This window comes from Ovis aries, chromosome 13 (genome assembly GCF_016772045.2).
Source record: "Ovis aries strain OAR_USU_Benz2616 breed Rambouillet chromosome 13, ARS-UI_Ramb_v3.0, whole genome shotgun sequence".
In the NCBI taxonomy this organism is placed as follows: Eukaryota; Metazoa; Chordata; class Mammalia; order Artiodactyla; family Bovidae; genus Ovis; species Ovis aries.
The window spans coordinates 10,445,900-10,464,750 of NC_056066.1; the positions used below are offsets into that span (position 1 = coordinate 10,445,900).

The window sequence follows — 18,851 nt, forward strand, 5'->3', positions numbered from 1 at the left end:
TTCATTTGGTAATGTATCACATTCAATGTTTCAGAATTGTATCATCTCTTTTGCGCCATAAAATGCTAGGGAGTGCCAGTTTAGGGGCGCTGAATAAAACCTTGAACATTTTTTTATTTTATTGCTGTTTTTTTTCCGTAGGGAATGTTATTAGGACAGGCAATGAAGAACTGGATGCTTACTGAAGAGGCATGTGGAGTTCACAGGTGTTTCTTGTTTTATGTTAAGAAGGGAGCTTTTGGAGTATGTATGCTATTGGAAATGAGCCAGCAGAGGGCATGTTTCTTTAGTTTAGTCTTGTTTGCATTTCCAATACTAGAAAGATTATTGATTGCATGACATTATCTTTAAACTACTACAGTAAACTAATTGTACATAATACTTCTCTTCATGTATAGTTTTATGGTAAGGGCTTGTTCATTGGTTCTGAAGTGTAATATTCCTATGTAATGTTCCTATGTAATATTCCTATGTAACTTAATGCTTAAGTTAATTCTATCATATATAGATTTTCAAAAATGACATAATTGTGAATTTACAAACACTTAAGCTAAATAGGATCATTCCCTGGTGGCTCAGCCGGTAAAGCGTCTGCCTACAATGTGGGAGACCCAGGTTCGATCCCTGGGTTGGGAAGATCCTCTGGAGAAGGAAATGGCAACCCACTCAAGTACTCTTGCCTGGAAAATCCCATGGATGGAGGAGCCTGGTAGGCTACAATCTATGGGGTTGCAAAGAGTCGGGCACGACTGAGCGACTTTACCTCACCTTGATGATTCTAGTTGAAAGTAACATCGTGAGTAGCTATGATTTTGAAAGGTGCTCTGAAACATCACATCATATTAACTACATATTTGTTTGTAGATTCCAGGGAAAAGGGGAAGATTTCATTTATATTCAATAGAAAAAAATTATTAACAGTCTTTCACAAATTATTCCTTTTGGATGGTAAAATCTAAATGACAAAAACCAGCCAGGACATGGAAACAACCTAGATGTCCATCAGCAGATGAATGGATAAGAAAGCTGTGGTACATATACACAATGGAGTATTACTCAGCCGTTAAAAAGAATTCATTTGAATCAGTTCTGATGAGATGGATGAAACTGGAGCCGATTATACAGAGTGAAGTAAGCCAGAAAGAAAAACACCAATACAGTATACTAACACATATATATGGAATTTAGGAAGATGGCAATGACGACCCTGTATGCAAGACAGGAAAAAAGACACAGATGTGTATAACGGACTTTTGGACTCAGAGGGAGAGGGAGAGGGTGGGATGATTTGGGAGAATGGCATTCTAACATGTATACTATCATGTAAGAATTGAATCGCCAGTCTATGTCTGACGCAGGGTGCAGCATGCTTGGGGCTGGTGCATGGGGATGACCCAGAGAGATGTTGTGGGGAGGGAGGTGGGAGGGGGGTTCATGTTTGGGAACGCATGTAAGAACTAAAGATTTTAAAATTTAAAAAATAAAAAACTAAAAAAAAAAAATAAAATAAAATAAATGACAAAAACCATGCTTCCTTTACTAAGAGTGTCATTAACCCTCATTGTGTGCTCAGTACACGTATGTCAGATGCATGAAGAAACAGCAGAATGATTGAATGAATGCCTATTGATGAATTTCTTTACAAAAAAACAAAACTTTATTGACAGTACGTTTCCCGTCTTGCCTACCTCTAAGTCTTTTTAATTTTTGAGAAATATTTTTAAGATTTAGAAGTCATTATTTATAGCTACAGCTAGACCTGAAATAATACTATAGATTCATTTACTATCGTATTACTCAAAAAGGCTTTTCAGTATTACTCTCTCAGCATATTTTGGAAGAGCAGTGTGGAAGCCAGACTTCCTGGGTTTGAATTCTGGGTCTGTTGGTGACATGTTGAGTGGGCCTGGGCAAGTTCCTCAGCCTTTGTGTGCTCCGTTTCTTCCTACACCTATCTCCCAGAATGACTGTGAGGATTAAAATACTTTAAGACACGTCAAGTGTTTCTAATAATGCATGGCCGATGCATAGGACGTCCTCAAAAGCTGATATCTTGGTTATTCAAATGGATTTCGTTCTTAGAAGGACTGAAGGAATACCTCCCAGATAGGTCGTATTTGCCATGAAAGTTAGTTCTTTTGGAAAAGGACAGGTGCAAAAAACACTGGTATACTGTTTCCTATCACACAATGCAAGTAACTTTATGTTTTCCTTTCCTTGGATCTAACTTTAATACTTTATTAATATTACTGATATATTTTCTGTGTCCTTTAATGCTGCTCTTATTTATTTCTGCATCCTTTATAGACAATTACTTGCCAATGCAAAGAGTTTATATAAAAAAGAAAAGTTTAGGTATTATTTGTATTTTTGAATATTTAATATTAGCCTGAAAAGAATCGTTTGTTCTTTTAGGCCTGCAAAGAAAACACCATATGAAAAGAAGAAGGTATAGTAAAAAGAGGAACTTTCAAAAATATTATCCTTGTCAAAAATACTTTGTCAAAGGAATAGTGGTAAAATAGAAAATCTTCCATTGTTGTAGAGAAATTTACCTTGAACACATCATTTAGGAACACTGTTGATAAAGTTATCCTTTTGATAAAAATCTCTTCTTTTAAGAAATGTCTGTTTTTGATATGGAGATTTATCACCTCTGCACACTTAGTGTATTTTATACACATTTTAAAGACATTGTGAAACAGTATTATTTACATGTAGGTCAAAGAACAAATTAATTACGTGAACGACCTGGATGACTCAACTCTCATCTGAGGATGGCGACGTGCTTTCCTCTATGAATTCCACTTTGGAAGTAGAACCTCTCGATATTGGGTGTAAAGGTAGGACCGCAGTGTAAATGTTAATGGAAAGCCTGTCTGTGTATAGTGTAGTGATATATGCACACCTTGTCAGTTCTGCTCTAGAGCCAGGGATATATTGCAGAGCTGTGCATCTCAGAAGTTTGTTTTGCATTAAAAGGACATGAAAGTGAGTGTATAATCTGAGCCACAGGCCTATGATCCTTCTCACTCACTGTACCTTCTGTTGACTCTTCTTTCCTGTGCCTCCACCCACGGTAAGGTCAGCATCATTTTCCTCCGAGAGTAACTGAAATAATCTCAGGACTTCTTTCCCTGCCACTCTACCTGGCAGAACCTCGGTCTGCACAGCAACTGTAATTATTGCCTATTTTTAAATATTCAGGTCTCATGATGCTACCCCCTTGCTTCAAACCCAACTGTTGCCTCTCTTTGCTGCGTGGTTAAAGGTCACAGTTGTGTAGTTCCATCTGATTATAGTTTTTACCCTTCTTTCTACATGAGTTTTAGAATCAGCTTGTCAGTTCCCTAAAATGTCTGCTGGTCTTAACGTTTTCATTTTCCTTCAGTTCAAAATACTTTGTACTTTCTCTTTTCATTACCTCTTTGATCCAAGGGTTATTTAGATCCATGTGATTTAGTTTCCAAATATTGAGAATTTTCCAGAGATCCTTCTGTGCTCTTGCTTCTCATGATTTGTTAGGTGCATCCAGAGGGGCCCTGGGGCTAGGGCTGATTATTTCCTGCCTTGGAGGCAAAACCTTGCTGCCTACCCTGTTCATTCTGCTGGTAGGTAGGAGTTTCTCCAGCCTGGCTCAGGAGGTTAGATAGAATTCCTGGGACTGAGTGAGCACCAGTCACAGGTTCCTATAGTCTCTTCAGATGATTTCTCCCTGGTCTTAGGTGGTTTCTCCCAGATGGGCGCTGTTCATTCCTCTGCTTAATACCCGAGGATCTCCTCCTCAGATCTCCAGGGTCCTTTTTCTGTTTTCCAGTGTCTCCTCTCTACGGTTCTGACCTGTGATCTCTGCCCGCATTGGTTTCCCAACTCTCGGCTTCATCACCTCCACCTGGGGAGAGCTTCTCCCCGTGTCGGGGCCTGGAAATTCTCTCCAGGCAGTGAGCTGGGGCGTTCCTTAGGCTAACCTGGTGTGTTGCCAGGATCGTTGTCCTTCACTCCCTGAAGTCCTTTGTCATGAGAATCATTGTTTAATGTATTTTGTTGCCGTTGTTTTTGCTCGCTCCACTCAGGAAGGTAAATCAGTCGCTGTCCACCCTGTCTTGGTTAGAAACACACGGCAGCTGGAGACTGTCCACGGGGCTGGTCCTCCTGCTCTGCTTCCTCCTTCCTGCCCATCCTTCATTTCTCAGGGTGACATCTCTTCCCCAGGGAAATCTTTCCTGGACCCAGTCTGCGTCAAGTTCTGTTATGTGATCATTGAACTCTTTTCTTATAGTATCTATCTGAGTTCACAATTATTTTATTTGTCTTTCTCTTGTACAAGACTTCAAGCTAAACAAGAGCCAGGGGCATCTGTTTTATATTCAGAGCTTAGAATAATGTCTTCCACATTTTAGAGAATATTTGTTCATTGCCTGGATGAGTGACTGTGAAAGGCACAGTTCTTTATATTCAAAAGTTACTCACATAATTTTTTTTGTTGTTTCTATCTTTGTTTTCTTCATCAGGCAGATTCTGGTAGCTTGTTGAAAATTCGGGATGCAATTTTTTCCTATGAAAGACAGATTTTCAAAGAAGCCACTGTGAACTACTTAGAGGAAAAATTCACAAAATGAAAAGTAAGGTCCGTGGGCTACAAAAAGAGCTGTCAGAAACCAAAGAAGTAAAACCATAGTTAGAGCATCAGAAAGTGGAGTGGGAACAAGAGCTCAGCAGCTTGAGGTACTGTACATCTCGCTTTTAAAGAAATATTTGAACTGTGGTTTTGTATAATACTGCAGAGATGTAAGAGTGTTATAAGGACTAACTTCTCCTCTTGGATTTTACAGGAGAGAAAACGTACTGTGGAGTCTGAAATTCTTGGACATAATATAGCAGGTTCTTAACAGTGAATGCTTCTAATAACTTAATGCATATTTTTCCAAATCATCATTTTCATGACCATGCAGGAGTCCACCATAATGGAAACCCCATTAGTTATTTACCAAATTTAGTCGGTTGTTTTTCACTTTTCTGTATTTTATTTAATACTGCAAGGAGCGTCTTTTCTATAAATTCATTTCTGCCGTTTTAAATTATTTTGAATACATTTTTCCTTAATAATATTGTCTTATTTGGTTAAAGTATGAGAAGTTTTAAAAATGTTTGTGATCTATATTTCTAAACTGTTCTTCTAAAAGTTTATATTACGTTACATTCCCACCCACAGATGTATGAAGCAGCCATTTTTCTCAAGACAAAATACAAGCAAAGTTTTATGCAATTTGATTCTTAACCCTCTGTGTGAAAACAGTGATCATTATTAAGCGTTTTGCATTGTATTCCCCCCATTTGTATTATTTTAAACATTGTGAAGAGGGAACGAAAGTTATTGCAGCAAGAGTGAATAATCCCATGATTTTCTAAGAAGAGCTCTCTAAATTTTTTAGATTCACCTTACAGCAAGAAGAAGAGAATGGGAGAAATGCGAATATGTCATATGAAAAAATTAGGGAGTTAAGAAGAAAAGAAGATGAATATAGTAAAGAAATTGAAAGGAAATAGCAACTAAGATTCACTCTCTGAGCGCTCAAAATGGAACTGAAGACTGAGAAATAATTGGAATCAGGTAGAGTAATCTGTGCTGAAGATTTCAAATTTCTAACACTATTTCATCAATATTATTTATAATGTCCTTTTTTTTTGAAAAGTACCATTTTATTGAGTGTTGTGACATTTATTTAGTGTTATAGGAAATTTTAGGTTACTTCTTAAAAACAAAAGCAAAGAAATTCAAAATTCCCCAAGTAACAAGGCCAGAAAAAAGAATTCTATAATCCTGAAATGCTGGGTGCAGTTTTTCGCGCAGAGGGAGGAAGAGGTCACGTCATTAGCTCACACAATAGTTACTGAGAAACCGCAGGGTTGAGATTGGTGTAGAAACTGGAGGCTAAGCTCTCCACTTGCCTCAGCCGACAGATCCTTCTGCCTTGAGGGACCAATGGTGAGTGAATAGGTCTAGAAGAGAAGGGGCATGGGGAGGGAAGATCGTGTCTAATTTTACATCAAGTTACCTCTGGCCTTCAATCTGGCAGGTGGCTGAGGGTCGTGGACACCCTCCCTCTGTGCCCATCAGCCCTCCAGGCCACCAGCCCCATGAACAGCTCAGAGCTGGCTCCAGCTTTCCCAGCTGGGTTCTCCCAGAGTCCTCAAGGACAGATGTTAACTGGCGTCCTCTAGAGGTGCAGGAATGCTCCCCATGGAATTTTTTTCCAGCAATTGGTAAACCCAAACACTCTTGAAGTCGATCGTCCTTCATTCTGAAGAGCTGTCAAGTGGCATCTCAAGCAGAGAAACTCACACCCCAGCCGATATCCCTCTCAGACACAGACCAAATCCCATCCCCGAGGTCCTAGCAGCAGATCTCCCACAACGAAAACCTCTCAGGGAGAGCTCGGGAAAGTACTATTTGTAATTCAAATCCATTTGTCTACATCAGTCAGGTACGGACATACAATGGCCTCCTCCAAGGAGAGGCCTTTAGTATTTTCCGTAGGAATTGATCTCAGATCCTTTGAGACTGTCTCGAAGGAGCCGGGACCCTGGTTGCGGTTTAGTCCAGGAAGACCGCGCATGCTCCCCCATCGACTGCGCTACCCGACCAAGTCCCTCCGCTTTGGGGTGAGTTTGTCTGTCCCTCCACGCACGTCGTCATCTTCAGCATCTAAATCAGAGTCCGTTCTTGGCTCCACTGTCATTTCTTTAACCAATATCCTGTCGGTGACATTTTCACATCATTTACAGTTTTTCAGTTTGTAAAAGCTGCGACATCAGTTGTAAAAACACTTTTGAACACTTTAACAAGGTTTTTTTAAGAATAAACTTTTAAAAGTCCCCTTCCCAACAAGCCAATAAGAATCAAAAACTCTTGTTACTAATAGTAGGTATTCTGGTACTTGGCGGTGATTTCCCTTCCTTGATAGATGATTAGGTTAGTTTATCACTTCCACGGAAGATAAGGAAGAAAACTATAGGCAGTTCAGAGACCACACTTCAGAAGTCATTCTTGTAGAAAATGAACCCTCTGCTCTGTGTAGTGTCCTGTGTCAGTACAAGGAACTTTTGAAAACAGTGATAGATATCCCATAGTATACATATGCCAAGAATACATGGAAGAACTGTACAAAAAAGATCTTCACGACCCAGATAATCATGATGATGTGATCACTAACCTAGAGCCAGACATCTTGGAATGTGAAGTCAAGTGGGCCTTAGAAAGCGTGACTACGAACAAAGCCAGTGGAGGTGATGGAATTCCAGTGGAGCTATTTCAAATCCTGAAAGATGATGCTGTGAAAGTGCTGCACTCAATATGCCAGCAAATTTGGAAAACTCAGCAGTGGCCACAGGACTGGAAAAGGTCCGTTTTCATTCCAATCCCAAAGAAAGGCAATGCCAAAGAATGCTCAAACTACCGCACAATTGTACTCATCTCACATGCTAGTAAAGTAATGCTCAAAATTCTCCAGGCCAGGCTTCAGCAATACATGAACCGTGAACTTCCTGATGTTCAAGCTGGTTTTAGAAAAGGCAGAGGAACCAGAGATCAAATTGCCAGTATCCACTGGATCATGGAAAAAGCAAGAGAGTTCCAGAAAAACATCTATTTCTGTTTTATTGACTATGCCAAAGCCTTTGACTGTGTGGATCACACTCAACTGTGGAAAATTCTGAAAGAGATGGGAATACCAGACCACCTGACCTGCCTCTTGAGAAATCTGTATGCAGGTCAGGAAGCAACAATTAGAACTGGACATGGAACAACAGACTGGTTCCAAATAGGAAAAGGAGTACGTCAAGGCTGTATATTGTCACCCTGCTTATTTAACTTCTATGCAGAGTACATCATGAGAAACGCTGGACTGGAAGAAGCACAAGCTGGAATCAAGATTGCCGGGAGAAATATCAATAACCTCAGATATGCAGATGACACCACCCTTATGGCAGAAAGTGAAGAGGAGCTAAAAAGCCTCTTGATGAAAGTGGAAGAGGAGAGTGAAAAAGTTGGCTTAAAGCTCAACATTCAGAAAATGAAGATCATGGCATCCGGTCCCATCACGTCATGGGAAATAGATGGGGAAACAGTAGAAACAGTGTCAGACTTTATTTTGGGGGGCTCCAAAATCACTGCAGATGGTGACTGCAGCCATGAAATTAAAAGACGCTTACTCCTTGGAAGAAAAGTTATGACCAACCTAGATAGTATATTCAAAAGCAGAGACATTACTTTGCTGACTAAGGTCCATCTAGTCAAGGCTATGGCTTTTCCTGTGGTCATGTATGGATTTGAGAGTTGGACTGTGAAGAAGGCTGAGCACCAAAGAACTGATGCGTTTGAACTATGGTGTTGGAGAAGACTCTTGAGAGTCCGTTGGACTGCAAGGAGATCCAACCAGTCCATTCTGAAGGAGATCAACCCTGGGATTTCTTTGGAAGGAATGATGCTAAAGCTGAAACTCCAGTACTTTGGCCACCTCATGCGAAGAGTTGACTCACTGGAAGAGACTCTGATGCTAGGAGGGATTGGGGGCGGGAGGAGAAGGGGATGACTGAGAATGAGATGGCTGGATGGCATCATGGACTTGCTGGACGTGAGTCTGGGTGAACTCCGGGAGATGGTGATGGACAGGGAGGCCTGGCGTGCTGCAATTCATGGGGTTGCAAAGAGTCGGACACGACTGAGCGACTGAACTGATCTGAGTATACATTTAGTGACAGTTATGTTTCTCATTGTATTTTCCCCATCTTACTATTTTAAACAGTATGAAGAGAGAATGAAAGTTATTGCAGCAGCAAATAATCTCATGATTCTCTAAGAAGACCTCTCTAAATTTTGCCTTATTTACCATTAGTGTATATACCATGAATGAAATAGGCGGATTATTTTGTATTGATATGTTTGTACTAGAGCAGTAACTGTGGTTTGACGTAAGAGAACTAACAGAGTCAGAAGAGCTGATGAAAAGCCTGCAGCTTACTTAAATATTTTTAACTTCTTCCTTTCCAGAATCATTATAGCTAATGAGTTAATTGATGTTTGTAGAAGTGCTTAGTACAGTTGTCAGTAGGTATAAGCCTGTAATTGCCTCTTAAAATGTTAGAGAGGTAGCATATTCTCAAGAAAACAATTTCTATACAACATATAATCTATTTACATATATATATAGCTAAGGCTCTTGCTGTGAAGTAGCTGTATAGGAGGTATCAGATGCAGTGTTTTTAAAGGTAGCGAGTGGTGGTGTTTATCGGATCACAGTTGATTTACAATATTACGTTCGTTTCAGGTATACAGCACAGTGATTCAGACATATATGTACGTGTGTGTATATTATATAAATGGGGCTTCCCTGCTGGCTCAGACAGTAAAGAATCCACGTGCAAAGCAGGAGACCTGGGTTTGATCCTTAGCCCTGTCCAGTATTCTTGCTTGGGGAATGCCATGGACAGAGGCGCCTGGTGGGCTACAGTCTGTGGGGTTGCAAAGAGTTGGACATGACTGAGTGAGTAACACACATACACACACATCGCACACACATATTCCTTTTCAGATCCTTCTTGTAGAATATTAAGTGTAGTTCCTAATGTTGTACAGTAGATCCTTATTGGTTATTTTATGTACACTTGTCTATATATAATGGTATATGTTAAACCCAACCTCCCTATTTATCCCTTCCCCTACCCTCCATTCCCCCATGGTGACCATAAGTTTGTTTTCTATGTTTGTGAGTCTCTTTCTGTTTTGGAAATAAATTCAGTTTAGATTCCACATATAAACAGTATGATACACTATTTGTCTTTGTCTGACTTACCTCTCATAGTGTGATAATGTCTAGGTCCATCTCTGTTGATGCAAATAGCATTCTTTCATTCTTCTTCATGGCTTAGTAGTTTTCCATTGTATAAACAGTCCACATCAGATGCAAGTTTTAAGTGTAGTCAAATCTGTAAGTCTTTTATTTCAAGCCTTCTGGGTTCACTGTGGTTCTGAGAAAAGCCCTTTCAGTTCTGAGCTTCTTGAAAAGTCGCTTGGGATTTCTTTTTCCTTTCATGGATTCATTGTCTCCAATTAAGTTTTTGAACCTTTGGAAGTTTCTGCTTGTGTAAAGTTTGAGGTTTGTATCAAACCTTATTTTTCTGGTTGGAGAGCCACTTGTTGCAGTCTTCACTGTATAAACATACAGGTTAGTGGCTCATTTTTAGGAAATAATGAAACGTCATTTTATTGAGTACTAACTAAAAGTCTCCTTTGTTTCACTTAGGTTTCTGATACTGGTAGAAAAGCAAAAGATCTATTATGCAAAAACCACACACTGCAGGATGAAATTGCCAGCCTAAGACTGGAAATAGATGCGGTAAAAAATCAGAAGCAGGAAAAGGAGAAGAAATATTTTGAGGATACTGAAACTCTTCAAAAGGCAATGAAACTGAAAGAGGAAATATTAACAGAGGAGACTATGTTCCAGTATACTGGTCAGCTTAATGTCCTGAGAGCTGAGAATGCAATGCTCGACTCTGAGCTGGAGAACAATAAACAGAGCAAACAAGTACCGGAAACAGAAGTGGAATCCGACCGTTCTAGACTGGCTGCTGCCACACCCGATCGTGGTCAAGGTCAGACATCACAAAGACCTGGAACTTGCCTTCCAGAAAGCAAACGACGAGAGGTGATGCTTGCAGGACCAAATGAAGTTCGATGTGACTAAGCTGAAAAGTAACAGTGAGACGGCTTCCCAGCAACTTTCTAAAGTGGAAAGTAAATTCAATCAGCTAAACATAAAGCTGCATCAGACGAGAGATGATCTCAGAGAAAAGACTTTGATGTTAGAATGTGTCCAGAGAGACACACTGCTAAGTTGCTTCAGTCGTGTCCGACTCCGTGGGACCCTACAGACGGCAGCCCACCAGGCTCCGCTGTCCCTGGGATTTTCGAAGCAAGAACACTGGAGTGGGTTGCCATTTCCTTCTCCAATGCATGAAAGTGAAAAGTGAAAATGAAGTCACTGAGTCGCCTCCAACTCTCAGCGACTCCATGGACTGCAGCCCACCAGGCTCCTCCGACCATGGGATTTTCCAGGCGAGAGTGCTGGAGTGGGGTGCCATCGCCTTCTCCGAGAGAGACACACTACTAGATATAAAATAGATAAGCTGCAACGAAATGGCCTCATTTTCCTGCTGGGATAGGAATCTGCTGGAAAGATCTGAGCACTGGTTAGAACATGTGAAGATCTCTGAGGTGAATCAAAGCCTCTGATAAAGAAAGAGGGAACATGTTCCACAGGGTGGAATTTTCCACCACTTGTTGGACATTCCCACCCATTTCTTTCTGGTTGTGAGATGGTGAAACTCTGCCGATTTATTGGGAGGGGCAGGGTGTGGACAGTGGGTCTGCATCTTTTGTCTGAGAAGCTTAATATCAGGAAGGGCTGAGGGTGGCCCCTTCTGTGTCCGTAACCAGATTCAGTGAGGAGGGAAAAGAAGGTGAGTTGCTATGTGTGGGGATAGTTTTCAAAGTCCATATGTTCGCGTCATCTATTATTAGCACAACGTCATAGTAAAGTGTTTTGATAAACTCAGTGACAGAGAATCTTATTAGGCAGTTGTGAGACAACTTCGGCAAGAACTGACTGACACCATAAAAAAGCGGTCTATGACGGAGGCTTCACTGGAAGTCATGGCATGTAACTGGGCCAACTTAGAAGGTGAGGCACAGGATTTAAAGAGCAAGTTACATCAACTCCCAAGTCGGGTACCTATGAAATTGAGTGTGTTGACAATTAATATGTAGGATAAAGTGTTTTAGGACTCTCATTTTCACAGACAGCTTTCTTTTGTATTTTCGTTACAAGTAATTTACTACAGTTTTATTATCTTTATAATGCACTCATTTCTTAAACTCTTTCATTCTGCCATTTGTATGATATATTTTTTACTTATGTTATTTACCCTTAGGAAAGTGGAGAAATGTGTATCATTGTTCACACAAGTTGAGAGACTTTTTTTTTCTATTGAACAATATTTTTTTTAGTGATAGCTGTATTACCACGATGAAGCAAGCCAGATAAAATCAGAGGATAATGTTTAATGGAAGGTTCCAGAAAATTATCATTTCTCATCTTCCCTTTGGTGAATAGCTGTAGAGTTCTGTATATATTTATTTCGTGAATTTCAGAATAACTTGCGCAGAAAGGGTATTATATAAACCAGTTGAATTTAGGCGTTGCCTTCCTTTCTCTTCATTTTAGATATATTGTAAAAGCAAGGAGGTACTCAGATGGAGTATAGTATGTACATCCAAAACAAAGAATTGAGAACATTATCTAGATCGTGCCTTTGGATTTTTAAAAAAGCTATCGAGATATAATTGACATATCATATAACTCACCCATTCCAAGTGTGTAGATCAGTATCTTAGTCTAGAGAGGTGTCACCTGCGACCACAGTCAATTTTAGAGCATTTCCATCAGCCCCCAAAAGAAACCCTGCGCCCCTTAGCCACCACCTATGGCCCCCTCCTCTCCCTCAGCCCCAGCCAACCCCAGTCTAGTATCCGTCTGTGTAGACATGCCTGTTCTGGGCATTTCACGTAAATGGAATCACACAGTGTGTGCTCCTTCACGGTTAGCATTTCTCATTTGATGTCATGTTTTCACGGTCCATCCCTGTGATAGCACGTATCAGTTCTTCCATTTCTGTTGATTGTCAAACAAGAAACAGTATGTGGCTAAGCCAGTTATCCATTCATCCGATGATGGAGATTTGGGTTGTTTCCACTTTGCAGCTATGAATAATGCTGCTGTGAACACTGATTTACATGTTTCTGTTTGGGCGTGTTTTTATTTCCCTGTGGCGGGATTCTATCCTCAGAGTTAGCCGGCTGACTTCTCCTTTTCTTGCCTTTGCTCAGACTGTCCTTTCTGTCGTTACAGTTTCTTTTCCTCTTGAGCAGTCCTCCGTTTGTTCAGACCTGCTGCCCAGTCTCTCCTCCTCCAGACCTTTCCTGACTGTCCGGCTCTTAGGCAGCCTTTTCTCTTCAGCCCTGTCATCCAGTCTGTGAAGAGCAGTTTAGCCCTTCATTTCACATTGTTGTCATTTTTTCCATGAGGGAGAATCTTGTCTAAGTATACATTAGTCTAACAGGAAGTATTTCTTAATATGCACAGCACTGGACTTACATAAATGGAAAATAGCTTAACAATTGTTAAGACACAACTACGTACTTCTTCCATACCAATAATTTCTTCTTGGAGATGCTGGTATAGTAAAACTTCTATTAAAGTGTATTTTAAGTAATTAAATGTAAAATTGAAAGTGCTTAGTCTAATAGAGGAGAATTGTTCAATTAAATGCTCATTTTTTCCCCCTGACTCTGGTAGTAAAATGTAAATTTGCCTTCCTTCATTATGCAGCCAGAAGTGGGATTTTCGGATATCTAGGCTTTCAGGCCCTTATAGATTTCTAACCTTCCCAGCCTAAGGTTCTGGGGATGGCTTCTCTGATATCCATACCTGGTAACCTTACTTTTCTCATCCAACTACTTGCTAGACATTAACAGTTGTGGGAATGAACTGACTCAGAACATTGATTTAGCAGTAGGGTAATATTCCCATGGCAGTGACTTCACCCTTCCTCTGACGGTCGTATAATGTTCTGTACCACTCTGTCCAGGAGGTGCTATTTGCATGTTAACCGGTGGTCATTGTCCACTGAGTAGTACAGAGAGGAAGGAAGTTACAAATTACTGTAAGTGGAGAAAAGTACTAGAGTACTAGTTGATTAGTGGAGTCAGTGAACGTTTTTGAAGTTTGGACACGTGTGTTCTGGGCCTCATGCTCCCCCTTTACTGCCCCTTGCAACAGTATGGAGAGTGAGTTCACTGTGATTGTGTAGAAGACCACTTCCGTTGGTATACCGTCTGCTTGAAGTATTGGATTGTTTTACAGGTAAAATACAGCAACCATAATAATGCCAGTTACAAACAGCTCTTAGTATCTGCCATGTCCTCTTCTAAATACAGTATGTATAGTCCCGAGTTTAATCTTCCCAGCATCCCACTGAGGTTGATGCTACTATCCTCATTTTATGGATGGAGAAACTGAGATACAGAAAGGTTAAGTAATTTGCCCCAGGACTCACAGCTCAGAACTAGTCCCTGAAGCATCTAGTTGTCACCAACAGCAGTGCTAGCTCTCATAATCACTGGAAGAGCCATGGTCATTCCCATATGTGGATATTTAAAGTGATGGCTGATGTGGAGCTTGGAATAAAATATATATATATATATATATATGTTTATCATCAGGTAATTTTCTGCTTTTCCCCATTTGGCCAGTTTATAAATTTGTGTGTTTATTTGAGAAAATCTTTTTTTTTCTTTTTTTTTTTAAATTTTACTTTTACTTTATTTTACTTTACAATACTGTACTGGTTTTGCCATACATTAACATGAATCCGCCACGGGTGTATACGAGCCTACGACCATACCACCCTAAACATGCCCGATCTCGTCTGATCTCGGAAGCTAAGCAGGGTCGGGCCTGGTTAGTCCTTGGATGGGAGAAAATCTGTTTTAAAGCATGGATGATGTTGTATTTGAGTGCTAGAGGAGAGGTCAGTAATGTGCAAAGGGCAGACAGGAAATATTTTCACTTTGTGGACTGTAGGGTGTCTGTTGTAACAACTCAACTCTGCTGTATGGCAGGAAAGCAGCTGTAAACAATATGCAGATGAAAGAGACAGAACGTAATGGTGGCGGATTCGCTAGGTTATCAGTAGTTAAATCAGTTGTTTCCCCCTTTTTTTCTCTTTTTAGTTGCAAGAAGCACAGGATCAACATATAGAGGCCATGAGATGTGCTGAAAAACACAGGATCACATCCAAAAAGTACAATTTAAAGCAGCACAGAAAACAGCCTAAGTATAGAGCAGATAAATAGTATAATACGAGAATTAAATCAGTAATTATAATGAACACATCACTGTGAAGCTGGGTGACATTTCGGCTTTGAGCTGTTTTGAGAGGCATATTTTTCCCCCATTATTTCCATATTTTGCACATTATCCACAAGTGAAAAGTGAAAGTGTTAGTCACTCAGTCACATCCAGCTCTTTAGGACCCCATGGGATATAGCCCACCAGGGTCCTCTGTTCATGGAAGTCTCCAGGCAAGAATCCTGGAGTGGGTTGCCATTTCCTTGTCCAGAGGATCTTCCTGACCCAGGGATCCAACCTGGGTCTCCTGCATTGTCGGCAGATTCTTTACATTCTGAGCCACTAGGGAAGCCGATTGTCCACAAAACACAACTAGAAAAACAGAACAGTTGCCAAATCATTTACTTTTCTAAATTCTAAGATCCTCTGTAATTGAACTGCAGATGTTTGTTCAGAAACAGTGTGGTATTTTAAAAATCTATGTGTGAAGGACTGCCTTGAGAGTTCAGGGGTTAAAACTCTGCCTTCCAAGGCAGAGCGTGTGGGTTTGATCCCTGGTTGGGGAGCTAAGATCCCACGTGCCTCACAGCCAAAAAACTGAAACGTAAAACAGAAGCAATGTTGTAGTAAATTCAATAAAGACTTTAAAAATGGTCCACATCCAAAAAAAAATGTGTGAGAATAACTATTTTAAATCTGCATTTTAGGCTTGAAATTGAATATGCCAAGTTACAAACTACAGTCAAAAACCAAGTGGGCAAAATTGAACATTGGGATGAGATAAGTGCAATTGTGTGGTAGTTTGAGCATTCTTTGGCATTGCCTTTCTTTGGGAGTGGAATGAAAACTGACCTTTTCCAGTCCCGTGGCCACTGCTGAGTTTTCCAAATTTGCTGGCATATTGAGTGCAGCACTTTCACAGCATCATCTTCCAGGATTTGAAACAGCTCAACTGGAATTCCATCACCTCCACTAGCTGTGTTCGTAGTGATGCTTTCTAAGGCCCACTTGCCTTCACATTCCAGGATGTCTGGCTCATTAGCATTTAGTATTTTATGTGTCAGTTCAGTCACTCAGTCGTGTCCAACTCTGCAAATCAATGGCCTGCAGCAAGCCATCTTCCTTGTCCATCACCAACTCCTGGAGCCTGCTCAAACTCATGTCCATCGAGTCAATAATGCCACCCAACCATCTCATTCTCTGATGTCCCCTTCTCCTGCCTTCAATCTTTCCCAGCATCAGGGTCTTTTCCAGTGAGTCAGTTCTTCCCATCAGGTGGCCAAAGTATTGGAACTTCAGCTTCAGAATCCATCATATGAATATTCAGAACTGATTTCCTCTAGGATTGACTGGTTGGATCTCCTTGCAGTCCAAGAGACTCTCAAGAGTCTTCTCCAGCACCACAGTTCAAAAGCATCAGTTATTCGGTTCTCGGCTTTCTTGATGGTCCAACTCACATATCCATCTGTGATTACTGGAAAAACCATAGCTTTGACTAGACAAACCTTTGTCAGCAAAGTAATATCTCTGCTTTTAATATGCTATGTAGGTGGGTCATAACTTTTATTCCAAGGAAGAGGCAGCTTTTAATTTCATGGGTACAGTCACCATCTGCAGTGATTTTGGAGCTCCCCAAAATAGTTTCCATTGTTTCCATTGTTCTCCCATCTATCTGCCATGAACTGATGGGACTGGATGTCAAGATCTTAGTTTCCTCAATGTTGTGTTTTATGCCAGGTTTTTCATCTCCTCTTTCCATTTCTTCAAGAGGATCTTCAGATCTTTGCTTTCTGCCATAAGGTTGGTGTCATCTGCATATCGGAGAAGGCAATGGCAACCCACTCCAGTACTCTTGCCTGGAAAATCCCATGGATGGAGGGGCCTGGCAGGCTGCAGTCTATGGCGTCCTGAAGAATCAGATATGACTGAGTGACTTCACTTTTGCTTTTCACTTTCATGCATTGGAGAAGGACATGGCAACCCACTCCAGTGTTCTTGCCTGGAGAATACCAGGGACGGTGGAGGCTGGTGGGCTGCCATCTATGGGGTCACACAGAGTCGGACACAACTGAAGTGACTTAGGAGCAGCAGCAGCAGCGTCTGCATGTCAGAGGTTATTGATATTTCTCCCAGCTATCTTGATTCCAGCTTGTGATTCCTCCAGCATGGCATTTTGCAAGATGTACTCTGCACATAAGTTAAGTAAGCAGGTGACAATACCCAGCCTTGACGTGTTCTTTTCCCAGTTTGGAACCAGTTTGTTGTTCCATGTCCAGTTCTAACTGTTGCTTCTTGAGCTGCATACAGGTTTCTGAGGAGGCAGGTAAGGTAGTCTGGTATTCCCATCTCTTTAAGAATTTTCCACAGTTGGTTTGATCCATACAGTCAAAGGCTTTGACATAGTCAATGAAGCAGAAATAGATGTTTTTCTGGAATTCTATTGCTTTTTTTTATGATCCTACGGATGTTAGAAATTTGTACTCTGGTTCCTCTGCCTTTTTTCCATCCAGCTTGAACATCTGGAAGTTCTCAGTTCAGATACTATTGAAGCCTCACTTGGAGAATTTTGAGCATTACTTTGCTAGCATGTGAGATGAGTGCAATTGTTCAGTAGTTTGAACATTCTTTGGCATTGCCTTTTGTTGGGATTGAAATGAAATCTGACCTTTTCCAGTCCTGTGGCCATTGCTGAGTTTTCCAAATTTGCTGGCATATTGAGTGCAACACATTCACAGCATCATCTTTTAGGATTTGAAAGAGCCCAACTGAAATTCCATTACCTTCACTAGCTTTGTTCATAGTGGTGCTTCTTAAAGCCCACCTGACTTTGCACTCCAGGATGTCTGCCTCTAGGTGAGTGATCACACCATCATGATTATCTGGGTCATGAAGAGCTTTTCTGTATAGTTCTTTTGTGTTCTTGCCACCTCTTTTTAATATCTTCTGCTTTCTGTTAGGTTCATACCATTTCTGTCCTTAATTGGCCCATCTTTGCATGAAATGTTCCCTTCGTATCTCTAATTTTCCTGATGAGATCTCCAGTCTTTCCCATTCTATTGTTTCCTTCTATTTCTTTGCATTGATCGCTGAGGAAGGCTTTCTTATTCTACGTTTTGGCTATAGCGAATAATGCTGCAGCGAAGCGTCGTGTCCAAATCTCTGTTTAAGCCCCTGTTTTCAGTTCTTTGCAGTATATACCTAGGAGTGGAATTAGTGGGTTGTATGATAATTCACTGGTTAGCTTTTTGAAGAAGCACCAAACTATTTTTCACAGAGGCTACACCATATTATATCCCGCCAGCAATGTGTAAGTTTTCCAATTTCTCCACATTCTAACCATGATTATCTTTTTAATGTGTCTATTGGTTATTTGTATATCTTCTTTGGGGCTCCCCAGGTGGTGCAGAGGTAGAGAATCTGCTTGCCAGTAGAGCAGATACAAGTGACTTGATTTTGATCCCTGTGTTGGAAAGATGCACTGGAGAAGGAAATGGTAACCCACTTCAGTATTCTTGCCTGAAAATTTTCATAAACAGAAGAGCTTGGTAGCTACGGGTCACAAGGAATCAGATAGCCGAGTGACTGAGGTTATATGTATATCCTCCAAGGAGAACTAGTTAAGTCCTTTGCCCTCTTTTTGGCTATGCCCCAAGGCTTGTAGAATCTTATTTCCCCAACCGAGGGTTGAACTTGGGCCCAGGCCCTTGGCAGTGAAAGTTCAGAGTTCTGACCACTGGACTACCAGGGAATTCCCACCTTCGTTCATTTTTAGTGAAATTGTTTGTCCCTGATTCATGCGGTCGCAAAGAGTTGGACACGACTGAGCGACTGAACTGAACTGAACTTGTTGAATTCTGTTGTTGATGAGTAGATGTCTTAGAT

At 40.8% G+C, this 18,851-nt stretch overlaps 1 protein-coding gene and 1 non-coding gene across 2 annotated transcripts; both read left to right on the plus strand.

Moving 5' to 3' along the window:
* The first annotated feature begins 564 nt into the window (after positions 1-564).
* TRNAC-ACA (transfer RNA cysteine (anticodon ACA)) lies at positions 565-636 on the plus strand. Its single transcript has one exon. It is a non-coding gene; the product is annotated as a tRNA-Cys (tRNA).
* Positions 637-8,573: 7,937 nt separating this feature from the next.
* LOC132657606 (putative coiled-coil domain-containing protein 144C) lies at positions 8,574-13,403 on the plus strand. The gene is made up of 2 exons (XM_060397168.1): positions 8,574-8,633; positions 10,302-13,403. The coding sequence occupies exons 1-2, from the start codon at positions 8,598-8,600 to the stop codon at positions 10,743-10,745; spliced, it is 480 nt and encodes a 159-aa protein (XP_060253151.1). The 5' UTR covers positions 8,574-8,597; the 3' UTR covers positions 10,746-13,403.
* Positions 13,404-18,851: the final 5,448 nt, after the last annotated feature.